Here is a 13,225-nt window from a genome sequence, read left to right as displayed (position 1 = left end):
TATCTATTCTCATTCTTTGCTTTACTCCATCACATAGCAGAGACGTGCAGGTATACATGCATACATCACTTTTCAAGAGGAATGAAGCATTGCTTAGTAAGCTGTATGCGTCCCAACAAATGTCTGCACGTCTGTTATCAAATATTTTACATACATGCGTTCATGGGATGGATGACAGATGCACATATGGTTACGTGATGATAAAGTGCATGGTAGCTGCAGATCTACCATCACATCTGAAATGCGAGCTATGTACCGTCTTAGAGGGCATCCTTCAAGTTCAAATGCTGAGGAAGGCTCAATGACAATTGACCTGTATATCTGCTTTTTGGGGAAAGGTAACTTCAGATTAGTTGTAAGCATGGCTTATTCGTGATTGGTTACTGTAAAATTCCACATTCACAGCAGACATATCACGTAACACTGAGAATTCTCCCTATAACACTATAGTCTGAATAAATACAAAATAAAATATCCCAGCAATAATAATAAAGAAGAATAACATGAAAAAGAACTTGTGAGTCTGTTCTATCTATCTATCTATCTATCTATCTATCTATCTATCTATCTATCTATCTATCTATCTCTCAGGGTCTACATTTAGAGCCCACTCTTGTTACTGTTCTTGAATATTTGTGTTTTGTGCACATGTGAAAAGGTCAGAAAGTAACAATACAGCTGTGAACCCATTTATGGTTTTGCAGTGTTATTTTATGTCTATGACAGGTCTTCTTTAATCTGCAATAGTCACAGTGTGTTTATTTGAATGTTTGCTTGTTTCTAGTGTGGAGCTGACTCACTTGGCTGTGACCGACTGGGATGTTTTAACTTGAGTATAAGGGGACATGGGTAAAGTAGTTTTTATGTTTGTGCTATATGTCCTGTTGTTGTTTGAACCGCATATGCCTACACCCTGTTTCTCCATCTGATGATAAAACAATGATCAGGAATTCCTTAAGCTATTACATGGAGCATTAGCCAATGTAAGCATACCTTTGTACATTTTACTGAATCTCTTCTGCTATTTCACCATAGCTAAAGACCGTAACATACAGGGGTACAGGTCCCCTAAAAACAAGATCACAGGGACTCCTACACAAGCATACACATGCAGAATCACATACATACAAGCAATAGGTTGAACTTGATGGACCTATGTCTTTATTCAACCTCAAATACTATGTAACTAAAGCAAAAGGGATCAAGAGGATCCTGCAGAAAAATAACTACCCAGTTAGTAAATTGTGCTCATTGTAGTAAGGGAGACACGTAAATCCCAAAAACAAAAAGTTTATATATTGCAACTGATAACCTGTCCACTTCTTTCACTATCAAAGGCAGTACTTTAACCATGCCAAGATAGACTTGTTGTTGGTTAATTACAGATAAGGGTTTGTACCTTAAACAACCATTAGCCCTCCCATGACAGCTGATGTGTTATGGGCTCTAAAGTAGGCTATACACTGTGCAAATTGCACAGTGGGTGCCCTTCTCAACATCCTTCACCCAGTATCCCTGGATCAACTGTTTGAAGGAGGTTGGCCAAACAGAGCTTGCAGGTAATCAGCCGCAAGCTCCATTGGGGTATCCTGACAGCGGCAGACCGCTGACAACATATAATGCAAGGCAGCAGGGGATTTCTGCATCCATGCTCGTAAGCCTTGATGGAGGAGTCTGTTATATTTACTTCATTCAGCCCACAGGTTTAACAAAGAAAATATAACCGTGTATACCCAGGGTTAGTCTCCAAACAGTCGCCTTCTGTCAGTTAGCACAAAATCTAACTTTCCTTGGAGAATTGCTTTAGCAATTCTTAAGAGTCAGTTCAATACACAATATTTAATTATGCATGTTTTCCTGCATATTTCTTGCCTCCTCTTTTAAAGGAGAACTATGAGGTGCGTGCTTTTCACTCACCTCATAGTTCTTGCCGACCTTTGACAATGAGACTGTCACAGGTCGGCTCCGTAGAACAGGAGGTGAGCGAACACATACCGGCGTTCGCTCACCTCTCGATCCTGTCACGGCTCTCTGCCAGCGCTGACTGGCGTAACGGACGGGGGATGGGGCGGCTACCGCTGGCTCTGCATCTAGATAGGCAGAGCCAGCTGTCAGTCACGCAGCTGGGCGGATCCCAACATAATTGTCGGGATCCGCTTCAGCTGTGGCGTCTCAGTATACCGCGAGCTGAGCCTAGGGTGACGGGAGGACGCCTTAACCCCATAGTTCTCCTTTAAGGAAAAAGCCTTAACCCCACAGTTCTCCTTTTAAGCAGTTCATCAATGGGGCCTTTTCCCTGTAGTTGTTAGTGCTGCATACTTAGTCACCCTGATTTAGTTAAAGTACTCCAGAAATTAAAAAACAATTTGCCCCACTGCAAGAGTTAATTTCTCGTTTTGTCTAAGGGGCTCAAATAAAGCTGTATTCTTCACCTGATCCTCGGTCCTGCGGCAGTCGGCGCTCACCTATCTCCCTCGGCATACTCCAATCTAATGCAGGTCTATGGATCTGCATTAGACATGATGGTGTCAGTGGACCTTAGACCGCCAGAGCTCAGGGAAGAAGAGGCTGCACGGACCAGTCTAGCAGCCTGCGGGACTGAGGATCAAGTGAGTATATCTGCTTTATTTGAGCCCCCTAGGAAAAATGAGCACTAATCCCTTACAGTGCGGGGGTAGCCTCAATGCAAGGGTAGGTAGTTTTTATATATTTCAATTCCCAGAGTTCTCTGAAGCCTGTTGTAATTCTTATACAACAGAAAGTTCATGTAGGTCCTGTCTTACTCTTGTTTTTCTTTCCTTTAGGGATTGTGTTCAGTATGTGAAAAGCTTTAATATTCCTTTACTAGTTCTTGGAGGAGGTGGTTATACAGTCCGCAATGTAGCACGGTGCTGGTAAGTGGCTGCAGTTGCTTAGGCTATAAAAAAGAGACCTGGTTTTACAAAAGGAAGCGGAAAAACCCAAAAAGTTGGAATGTTTAAAGAGACCCTGTCTCCAAATTGCAGATTTAAAAAATGGAAAATCAAGTATTTTAATTGCTTACTTGTAGTGTTTTTCCCTCCCATAAACATTCTGTTATTTTCATAGCATGCCTTTGAATGTATAAGTAAATGGGACTACTCCATTCCCTTGCACAGCCCTCTCTCTTCTTGCATATTGAAGTTCTCTCCTCTTCTATGAGAGTCTACAAATCCACCCCTCCCTGCACCTCCCTAATGGTGCTCCTCTCTCATTTATCCTGTTGCCAGAGATAAGCAGAGTCAATCAAAAGCCCACCTCCTTCTTTCAGCATGGTCGGTTAGCAATGGGGGCTACTTATCTGACCACACTGCTCAACAACCAGATCTGAAAGGGACCAAGTGTTCACTTGGTCTGCTGGGGACATTCATCAATGTTTTTTACAATGCGATCATGCTACTTCATTATACATTCAATATTAAATAAAGAACACTTCAGGTTTGCAAGAACTAACTTGGTGGTATATATGGATACTAAATCCATTTCCCTTTGTTTTGGTTTTCAGGACTTATGAAACATCATTGCTAGTTGACGAGACAATCAGCGAAGAGTTGCCTTACAGCGGTCAGTGTTACGAGTTTATATTACATTCTACAAAACATGATACACGAGTAACTCTTCAGATTACATTAATAACTTTCTTTATTTTATTTATTTATTTTTAGAATACTTTGAATATTTTGCACCAGATTTTACCCTCCACCCTGATGTCAGCACTAGAATTGAGAACCAGAACACGCGACAGGTAATGTTTTCTAGTTTTGGCATTTTTGTCTAGCCTACTAAAAACCTATATGTCCAAGCCGGCATTATACATGGAAATCTCGCCTTTAATTTTTACTCTGAAGGGGCTTTAGTACTACTGACCACTCCAATTCCAAGTCTGGGACTTCCCAATAAATTGGAGGTTGATCTCTGTGTTGAGAAGTGTTTGTTCAAGTGCTGATTTCTCAGAATCAGCAAGTCCAAATCAGCATTTTGCCTGCAGACAATGCAGTTTAACCCCCTTGTAACTACAATATGCCTTTTTCAGTCCAAATATAAAATCCTTCTTGCTTTGAGAATGTTAATTAACTTTGCAGCTAAGATCTATGACTGCTCCACTGTGTGTGTTCCTAGTTCCATACCTGCGGCTAAGCAGACAAATTAGAATTATTGTCAACTTAACTGATGCTGCTAAAATGTGGTCTGGGCATCTAAAAGTTAAAAAAAAAACCTTGGTAATGAAATGGTTAACTTATTCCAGATATTCCAAATTTACCCGAAAGGAAAACTTTCCTAAGCGTAATCTTGAGTATGTCATAGTTGACCTCTTAATTCTGCAAATGTTGGTTGCTTGGCTAATATGCTGACTATCTGTATTTTACGTCGGTAACCCATGTCAGGTATGCATATAAGGACTTCTTACTTTCCTAATCTACATACTTGTTCCTGGTCAGTAAAGTATTGAAGCCAGGGAATCAATAGGGGCACATAGCTCTATAGATATTATATATGATCTATACATACAGTTCTAATCAAAATGATTCAACCCCCATAGCAAATCAGCTTTATTGCCAAATTGTAAAGACTTTCAGTTGTTTGCAATGAACAAATCACACAAAAGCAATTTTAAAAAAAGTCAGCAAAACAAATTGTTTGAAGTGGCTTCCCCAAACTCAACTAAAAATGCAACTTTTAATGCCTTTTGCAGGCTCAAAATTATTCAACCCCTTCATGGCAAGACCTGTTTTGCAGACGTGTGCTCTAGTGAGAGATTCTATTCAGGAGGTTGAAGAATTTTGAGACTGTAGAAGACATTAAAGTTGCAGTTTCATTTGAGTTTTGGAAACCACTTGAAACATTTGTTTTGTTGACCTATTTCAATTGCTTTTGTGTGATTTGTTCACTGCAAACAATTGAAAGTTTGTAAATGTTGCCAATAAACCTGATTTGCAATGGGGGGTTGATTACAACTGTAATATATATATCATATTGTTGGCTTTATTAAGACAGTCTTTTTTGGCTCAAAAAAACACACTAGGTCTTATTTATTTTTAATGTACAACAATCCACACGTATTCATGTAGAAAAGTCTACATGTATTCATGTACAAAAATATGGTGATCAGGGCCATCAGGGGTGTCGTACCTTTCCAAGAGCAATTTGCTAAGCAATCGCTGGCCAGAATGAGCGACGTGTGCTTTCAATATCGATTCCTCACAGGCGGAGTGCATTTGTTATCACTACGCCTGTGGCAGGAGCCGGCGCTATAGAGGAGGCATCGGCTTATGCGGCTCTGCTCCCTCCAGTGCCGCCTCGCTTCCTCTAGTGCTGGCTTCGTTGGCACCGCTGATTCTCTCCCTCGGCTCTTCAAGTTCCCCCTTATGCCACCACCGGCCCTAGGAATGGTCACAACTAGGTCTTATTTTCGGGGTAGGTCTTATTTTCAGGGAAACAAGGTATGCATTGTAAATGGTTATTAAAGTACTTTGTTCAGGGTGGATTTGATTTCAATCAGGTCGATTTTAAATCACTAGCAAAAAGGCTTGATTTAAATCAACTCAATTTAAATCATAATTTTTAAAGGGCAACTGTCATCTATGTCCCGCAGCGGCTCCTCCTCCAACCCGCTGTTGACTCACCGACAGTCCCATTGACTTTAATGGGACAGCTGGTAATGCGGCAGTGACACAACAATGTGAGGGGCGTGGCGGGCAGCAGGTTAGTGGATTTGCAAAACAATGGGATAAAGGAATATTCCTGAACTTTGTTTTATAATTTCTCTCATTTTTACTTACTGTGAAAGTGTGCGAATGCATCAATGAAGTGCATGTCATCTCAGCTTGCAGAGCTTGGATTCATTGAATGAGTTTAACAAAAATTTAAATATTGCAGAACATACAGCCTCATGCTCCATTTCATGCTGAATAAACTAAATTATTAATGCATCTTAAATAGAAAACTATCTTTAGATAGATTTTTACTCCAAAAGCATTTTATTAAAATAAATCTGATTTAAATAAAAAAAAATCCGAATGTTTTTGATTTTTTTTTTAAATCATCGATTTTTATCCACCCTGACTCTGTTGTAAATGTGTATTTGTAATGGTTCAGCAAAAACCACTATAGTTTCCATCTAACAGTCATAATTACATCACCTATTTATACAGTATTTGGATCAAATCAGACAAACCATTTTTGAAAATCTTAAGATGCTGAACCATGCACCAAGTGTTCAGATCCATGACGTCCCTTCCGATATCTTAAGCTATGACCGCACTGATGAGCCAGATCCAGAAGAGAGAGGCTCTGAGGACAATTATTCCAGGTAAAGACACACCCCTTGCAACATTTTGGAATATGCATACTTATAATCATGCGCTGTTCGCGTTTCTTTAATAACTGGGATCTAGGTTCATATTTACATAGTTGAAAATACCGTTTTATACTACAATAACTGCAATGATGAGATGTGATAGGTACATTATCACATTTACTTGCATTATGGCTGAAAATTATCTCAATACATTTATGAGAATAATAAAAGCTTGTTGGAAAATGAATGCACAGGAGAATGCTGTTTGTATGTGTGTACATATATATAGGTGTGTGTGTATGTGTATTCTCCCTCCCTCCGTCTCTCTCTCTCCCCCTCCCTCATTCTCGCTCTCTCTCTCTCTCTCTCGCTCTCTCTCTCTCTCTCTCGCTCTCTCTCTCTCTCTCTCGCTCTCTCTCTCTCTCTCTCGCTCTCTCTCTCTCTCTCTCGCTCTCTCTCTCTCTCTCTCGCTCTCTCTCTCTCTCTCTCGCTCTCTCTCTCTCTCTCTCGCTCTCTCTCTCTCTCTCTCGCTCTCTCTCTCTCTCTCTCGCTCTCTCTCTCTCTCTCTCGCTCTCTCTCTCTCTCTCTCGCTCTCTCTCTCTCTCTCTCGCTCTCTCTCTCTCTCTCTCGCTCTCTCTCTCTCTCTCTCGCTCTCTCTCTCTCTCTCTCGCTCTCTCTCTCTCTCTCTCGCTCTCTCTCTCTCTCTCTCGCTCTCTCTCTCTCTCTCTCGCTCTCTCTCTCTCTCTCTCGCTCTCTCTCTCTCTCTCTCGCTCTCTCTCTCTCTCTCTCGCTCTCTCTCTCTCTCTCTCGCTCTCTCTCTCTCTCTCTCGCTCTCTCTCTCTCTCTCTCGCTCTCTCTCTCTCTCTCTCGCTCTCTCTCTCTCTCTCTCGCTCTCTCTCTCTCTCTCTCGCTCTCTCTCTCTCTCTCTCGCTCTCTCTCTCTCTCTCTCGCTCTCTCTCTCTCTCTCTCGCTCTCTCTCTCTCTCTCTCGCTCTCTCTCTCTCTCTCTCGCTCTCTCTCTCTCTCTCTCGCTCTCTCTCTCTCTCTCTCGCTCTCTCTCTCTCTCTCTCGCTCTCTCTCTCTCTCTCTCGCTCTCTCTCTCTCTCTCTCGCTCTCTCTCTCTCTCTCTCGCTCTCTCTCTCTCTCTCTCGCTCTCTCTCTCTCTCTCTCGCTCTCTCTCTCTCTCTCTCGCTCTCTCTCTCTCTCTCTCGCTCTCTCTCTCTCTCTCTCGCTCTCTCTCTCTCTCTCTCGCTCTCTCTCTCTCTCTCTCGCTCTCTCTCTCTCTCTCTCGCTCTCTCTCTCTCTCTCTCGCTCTCTCTCTCTCTCTCTCGCTCTCTCTCTCTCTCTCTCGCTCTCTCTCTCTCTCTCTCGCTCTCTCTCTCTCTCTCTCGCTCTCTCTCTCTCTCTCTCGCTCTCTCTCTCTCTCTCTCGCTCTCTCTCTCTCTCTCTCGCTCTCTCTCTCTCTCTCTCGCTCTCTCTCTCTCTCTCTCGCTCTCTCTCTCTCTCTCTCGCTCTCTCTCTCTCTCTCTCGCTCTCTCTCTCTCTCTCTCGCTCTCTCTCTCTCTCTCTCGCTCTCTCTCTCTCTCTCTCGCTCTCTCTCTCTCTCTCTCGCTCTCTCTCTCTCTCTCTCGCTCTCTCTCTCTCTCTCTCGCTCTCTCTCTCTCTCTCTCGCTCTCTCTCTCTCTCTCTCGCTCTCTCTCTCTCTCTCTCGCTCTCTCTCTCTCTCTCTCGCTCTCTCTCTCTCTCTCTCGCTCTCTCTCTCTCTCTCTCGCTCTCTCTCTCTCTCTCTCGCTCTCTCTCTCTCTCTCTCGCTCTCTCTCTCTCTCTCTCGCTCTCTCTCTCTCTCTCTCGCTCTCTCTCTCTCTCTCTCGCTCTCTCTCTCTCTCTCTCGCTCTCTCTCTCTCTCTCTCGCTCTCTCTCTCTCTCTCTCGCTCTCTCTCTCTCTCTCTCGCTCTCTCTCTCTCTCTCTCGCTCTCTCTCTCTCTCTCTCGCTCTCTCTCTCTCTCTCTCGCTCTCTCTCTCTCTCTCTCGCTCTCTCTCTCTCTCTCTCGCTCTCTCTCTCTCTCTCTCGCTCTCTCTCTCTCTCTCTCGCTCTCTCTCTCTCTCTCTCGCTCTCTCTCTCTCTCTCTCGCTCTCTCTCTCTCTCTCTCGCTCTCTCTCTCTCTCTCTCGCTCTCTCTCTCTCTCTCTCGCTCTCTCTCTCTCTCTCTCGCTCTCTCTCTCTCTCTCTCGCTCTCTCTCTCTCTCTCTCGCTCTCTCTCTCTCTCTCTCGCTCTCTCTCTCTCTCTCTCGCTCTCTCTCTCTCTCTCTCGCTCTCTCTCTCTCTCTCTCGCTCTCTCTCTCTCTCTCTCGCTCTCTCTCTCTCTCTCTCGCTCTCTCTCTCTCTCTCTCGCTCTCTCTCTCTCTCTCTCGCTCTCTCTCTCTCTCTCTCGCTCTCTCTCTCTCTCTCTCGCTCTCTCTCTCTCTCTCTCGCTCTCTCTCTCTCTCTCTCGCTCTCTCTCTCTCTCTCTCGCTCTCTCTCTCTCTCTCTCGCTCTCTCTCTCTCTCTCTCGCTCTCTCTCTCTCTCTCTCGCTCTCTCTCTCTCTCTCTCGCTCTCTCTCTCTCTCTCTCGCTCTCTCTCTCTCTCTCTCGCTCTCTCTCTCTCTCTCTCGCTCTCTCTCTCTCTCTCTCGCTCTCTCTCTCTCTCTCTCGCTCTCTCTCTCTCTCTCTCGCTCTCTCTCTCTCTCTCTCGCTCTCTCTCTCTCTCTCTCGCTCTCTCTCTCTCTCTCTCGCTCTCTCTCTCTCTCTCTCGCTCTCTCTCTCTCTCTCTCGCTCTCTCTCTCTCTCTCTCGCTCTCTCTCTCTCTCTCTCGCTCTCTCTCTCTCTCTCTCGCTCTCTCTCTCTCTCTCTCGCTCTCTCTCTCTCTCTCTCGCTCTCTCTCTCTCTCTCTCGCTCTCTCTCTCTCTCTCTCGCTCTCTCTCTCTCTCTCTCGCTCTCTCTCTCTCTCTCTCGCTCTCTCTCTCTCTCTCTCGCTCTCTCTCTCTCTCTCTCGCTCTCTCTCTCTCTCTCTCGCTCTCTCTCTCTCTCTCTCGCTCTCTCTCTCTCTCTCTCGCTCTCTCTCTCTCTCTCTCGCTCTCTCTCTCTCTCTCTCGCTCTCTCTCTCTCTCTCTCGCTCTCTCTCTCTCTCTCTCGCTCTCTCTCTCTCTCTCTCGCTCTCTCTCTCTCTCTCTCGCTCTCTCTCTCTCTCTCTCGCTCTCTCTCTCTCTCTCTCGCTCTCTCTCTCTCTCTCTCGCTCTCTCTCTCTCTCTCTCGCTCTCTCTCTCTCTCTCTCGCTCTCTCTCTCTCTCTCTCGCTCTCTCTCTCTCTCTCTCGCTCTCTCTCTCTCTCTCTCGCTCTCTCTCTCTCTCTCTCGCTCTCTCTCTCTCTCTCTCGCTCTCTCTCTCTCTCTCTCGCTCTCTCTCTCTCTCTCTCGCTCTCTCTCTCTCTCTCTCGCTCTCTCTCTCTCTCTCTCGCTCTCTCTCTCTCTCTCTCGCTCTCTCTCTCTCTCTCTCGCTCTCTCTCTCTCTCTCTCGCTCTCTCTCTCTCTCTCTCGCTCTCTCTCTCTCTCTCTCGCTCTCTCTCTCTCTCTCTCGCTCTCTCTCTCTCTCTCTCGCTCTCTCTCTCTCTCTCTCGCTCTCTCTCTCTCTCTCTCGCTCTCTCTCTCTCTCTCTCGCTCTCTCTCTCTCTCTCTCGCTCTCTCTCTCTCTCTCTCGCTCTCTCTCTCTCTCTCTCGCTCTCTCTCTCTCTCTCTCGCTCTCTCTCTCTCTCTCTCGCTCTCTCTCTCTCTCTCTCGCTCTCTCTCTCTCTCTCTCGCTCTCTCTCTCTCTCTCTCGCTCTCTCTCTCTCTCTCTCGCTCTCTCTCTCTCTCTCTCGCTCTCTCTCTCTCTCTCTCGCTCTCTCTCTCTCTCTCTCGCTCTCTCTCTCTCTCTCTCGCTCTCTCTCTCTCTCTCTCGCTCTCTCTCTCTCTCTCTCGCTCTCTCTCTCTCTCTCTCGCTCTCTCTCTCTCTCTCTCGCTCTCTCTCTCTCTCTCTCGCTCTCTCTCTCTCTCTCTCGCTCTCTCTCTCTCTCTCTCGCTCTCTCTCTCTCTCTCTCGCTCTCTCTCTCTCTCTCTCGCTCTCTCTCTCTCTCTCTCGCTCTCTCTCTCTCTCTCTCGCTCTCTCTCTCTCTCTCTCGCTCTCTCTCTCTCTCTCTCGCTCTCTCTCTCTCTCTCTCGCTCTCTCTCTCTCTCTCTCGCTCTCTCTCTCTCTCTCTCGCTCTCTCTCTCTCTCTCTCGCTCTCTCTCTCTCTCTCTCGCTCTCTCTCTCTCTCTCTCGCTCTCTCTCTCTCTCTCTCGCTCTCTCTCTCTCTCTCTCGCTCTCTCTCTCTCTCTCTCGCTCTCTCTCTCTCTCTCTCGCTCTCTCTCTCTCTCTCTCGCTCTCTCTCTCTCTCTCTCGCTCTCTCTCTCTCTCTCTCGCTCTCTCTCTCTCTCTCTCGCTCTCTCTCTCTCTCTCTCGCTCTCTCTCTCTCTCTCTCGCTCTCTCTCTCTCTCTCTCGCTCTCTCTCTCTCTCTCTCGCTCTCTCTCTCTCTCTCTCGCTCTCTCTCTCTCTCTCTCGCTCTCTCTCTCTCTCTCTCGCTCTCTCTCTCTCTCTCTCGCTCTCTCTCTCTCTCTCTCGCTCTCTCTCTCTCTCTCTCTCCCCCTCCCTCATTCTCTCTCCCCCTCCCTCATTCTCCACACACACACACATTAGCTATATGTGTGTATCTATAACCCCACTGCACTTGGCACCATATTTCTTATTGTGGGCTGACAACACACATCATTTTTGGACTGAGTGTTGTCGGCTGTCAATATTGTTTCCTTATCCCCTGCATAGGGACTAATGTACATGTATGCCATATAGGGCTGGATAAAAGGCTCTTTGAGACAACATGGGCAGACTACACAGGGCATCTCTGAATTTATGATGGGTGTTTTGTGTGTACTTAGAAAACATATAAAACACACGTTATTGGTGGTATATTTAACAGACCAAAAGGAGACAAATATGGATTGTTCATTGTTGGGGTCTTCGTACACTGTCCGATCACATAATGGAAGAGTGGTCAGTTTAGCCAAAGTATGCAGGTGGCTTGTATCCACTATCGGGATCTGTTCATTAGTGGCTGGTTTTAGAATTGTTTCCGTCTGTCACAACGCCAAACTAACACAGCCTACAGCAAATAATTTAGTGGCTCGTTGGTTTTCTTTTCTCCTATTGTAGGTTTAGATTAACCTCCCAGGTTTTCGACAGGATTTAGGTGTATCTAAAAAAAAAAAAAAAATGCCCTTCATAAATGTTTCCTTCAAAAATTGTGCATGGTATTATTATTTTGATTTTGTTTTTTAGGCCAGAGGCTTCAAATGAATTTTACGATGGAGATCATGACAATGACAAGGAAAGCGATGTTGAGATTTGAGGATTTCTATATGGCTGCACGTCAGACTTATGAACCTCTGGTTGGCAGTTTTATGAACAATATTCACATTATTTCCTGTGAAGATTTTTGGACCAGTTTGTTTTGTCTCTTCCCAACAAAATTTTAGTTGGCGATCCTGTTCTCTTTTTTTTTTTTTACCGAAGGAGAAGTACTGTAAGGCAATTGCATCTGCTGAAATACCAGGTGTCTGGCTCAGCCGGCGGGGCCGTTGTACGTCTATTTTGAAGGTACCTGAAACCTCAAGGACTTTACCGAATCCTGCCAAGACTTCAGAATGATTTCTTTCAAAGCTTTACAGATAATATAACAGACTGTCATTTTACATTTCTCACTCCCTCCCAAAACAAGTTGTATTGTTTTGCGATGAATTTTATTACTATTGGGGCTGTGATAATGGTTGCCATATACGCAGAGCCAAAACTAAGGTTAGGCAGGGCAGGCACCTGTCTAAGATGTAGTCTGTGAGGTCACACTGCTTAGGTTTCTCCACTCCAGTGCCTGTGGTTTAGTCTTTGGATTGCCTTTTTAAGTGGAATAGGCAGGTTTCTCTGCCACCCTCTCAGCAGCTACTTTTCTTTGCCAGGTAGCTAAAGCAGGTTTAGGCTCTGTCTCCAGTCATCAAAGAGACCTTAGACCAGATTCATCAGCTGCCAGTATCCGGATCAGCTTCTTTGCTGAGCAGGTGTCTGCATCTAACAGAGTAAGGCTTGTTCACACTTTCTCCAGACCACATCTGGATGCATTTTTACTAAAACAGTGTGTTTTTGATGTGTTCTGGTGCGTTTTTTTCTCCATTGGCTTTTAGGGGTGTTCTGGTGCGTTTGCATGTGTTTTTATGTGTTCCAGACCAGAAAAAAATGTGACATTACTTTTTTTTCCGGAAAGCTATGGAAGTGAACGCAGGGGTGTAAAGTAAACTCAGAAAAACCATTGGAGTCTGTAGGCGTGTGTTTTTGGACCAGATAAACAAACGATCTGGTCTGTAAATGGTGTAAACACATGCAAATGCACTAGAACGCACTAGAAATTAATTATGACTGGAATGCATCTAAAACGCACCTACCCACTTTTCCAGAAGCACATCCAGTTCTGGTCTGGAGATGGTGTGAACTAGCCCTTAAAGACATTTCTTAGAGGAAAGCAGCGGAGAATTCTGACAAAGGTACAAGCTCAGACAAGTTGACAGTTTGTACATTTGACCATCTATAAGGAGATATGTATATTAATAAATGAATAGTTTGTTTTAACTGAAAATATTGCATAGAATTTATGTTTATGTTTAATCTTACACCTTAAGATTTTCTTTTTTCAGGTATTGTTAGCGCTGCTGAGAGAGCTGCTTGTATATCGGAGGTTTGGACCAGAAACGTCATTGATGCCTTAACCTGGGCTTGGTTTTTTAGTCACAACATCTAAAAGGGAAGGGGATGTGTC

The 13,225-nt window shown here is 44.9% G+C and overlaps 1 protein-coding gene across 1 annotated transcript in view; it reads left to right on the top strand.

The window, feature by feature from the left end:
• The window catches only part of HDAC3 (histone deacetylase 3), a 30,382-nt gene extending 18,470 nt beyond the window's left edge, over positions 1–11,912 (top strand). Inside the window, exons 10-15 of the mRNA XM_018570520.1 lie at positions 785–849; positions 2,805–2,894; positions 3,524–3,582; positions 3,684–3,763; positions 6,171–6,328; positions 11,701–11,912. Of these exons, the coding sequence (XP_018426022.1) occupies positions 785–849; positions 2,805–2,894; positions 3,524–3,582; positions 3,684–3,763; positions 6,171–6,328; positions 11,701–11,770 (522 nt within the window). The 3' untranslated portion in view covers positions 11,771–11,912. The remainder of the gene's footprint in view (positions 1–784; positions 850–2,804; positions 2,895–3,523; positions 3,583–3,683; positions 3,764–6,170; positions 6,329–11,700) is intronic.
• The last annotated feature ends 1,313 nt before the right edge of the window (positions 11,913–13,225 follow it).

The sequence above is a fragment of the Nanorana parkeri genome, unplaced genomic scaffold (assembly GCF_000935625.1).
Source record: "Nanorana parkeri isolate BGI_ZX_2015 unplaced genomic scaffold, ASM93562v1 scaffold1545, whole genome shotgun sequence".
Classification (NCBI taxonomy): Eukaryota; Metazoa; Chordata; class Amphibia; order Anura; family Dicroglossidae; genus Nanorana; species Nanorana parkeri.
This window is presented reverse-complemented; position numbering and strand designations above follow the sequence as displayed.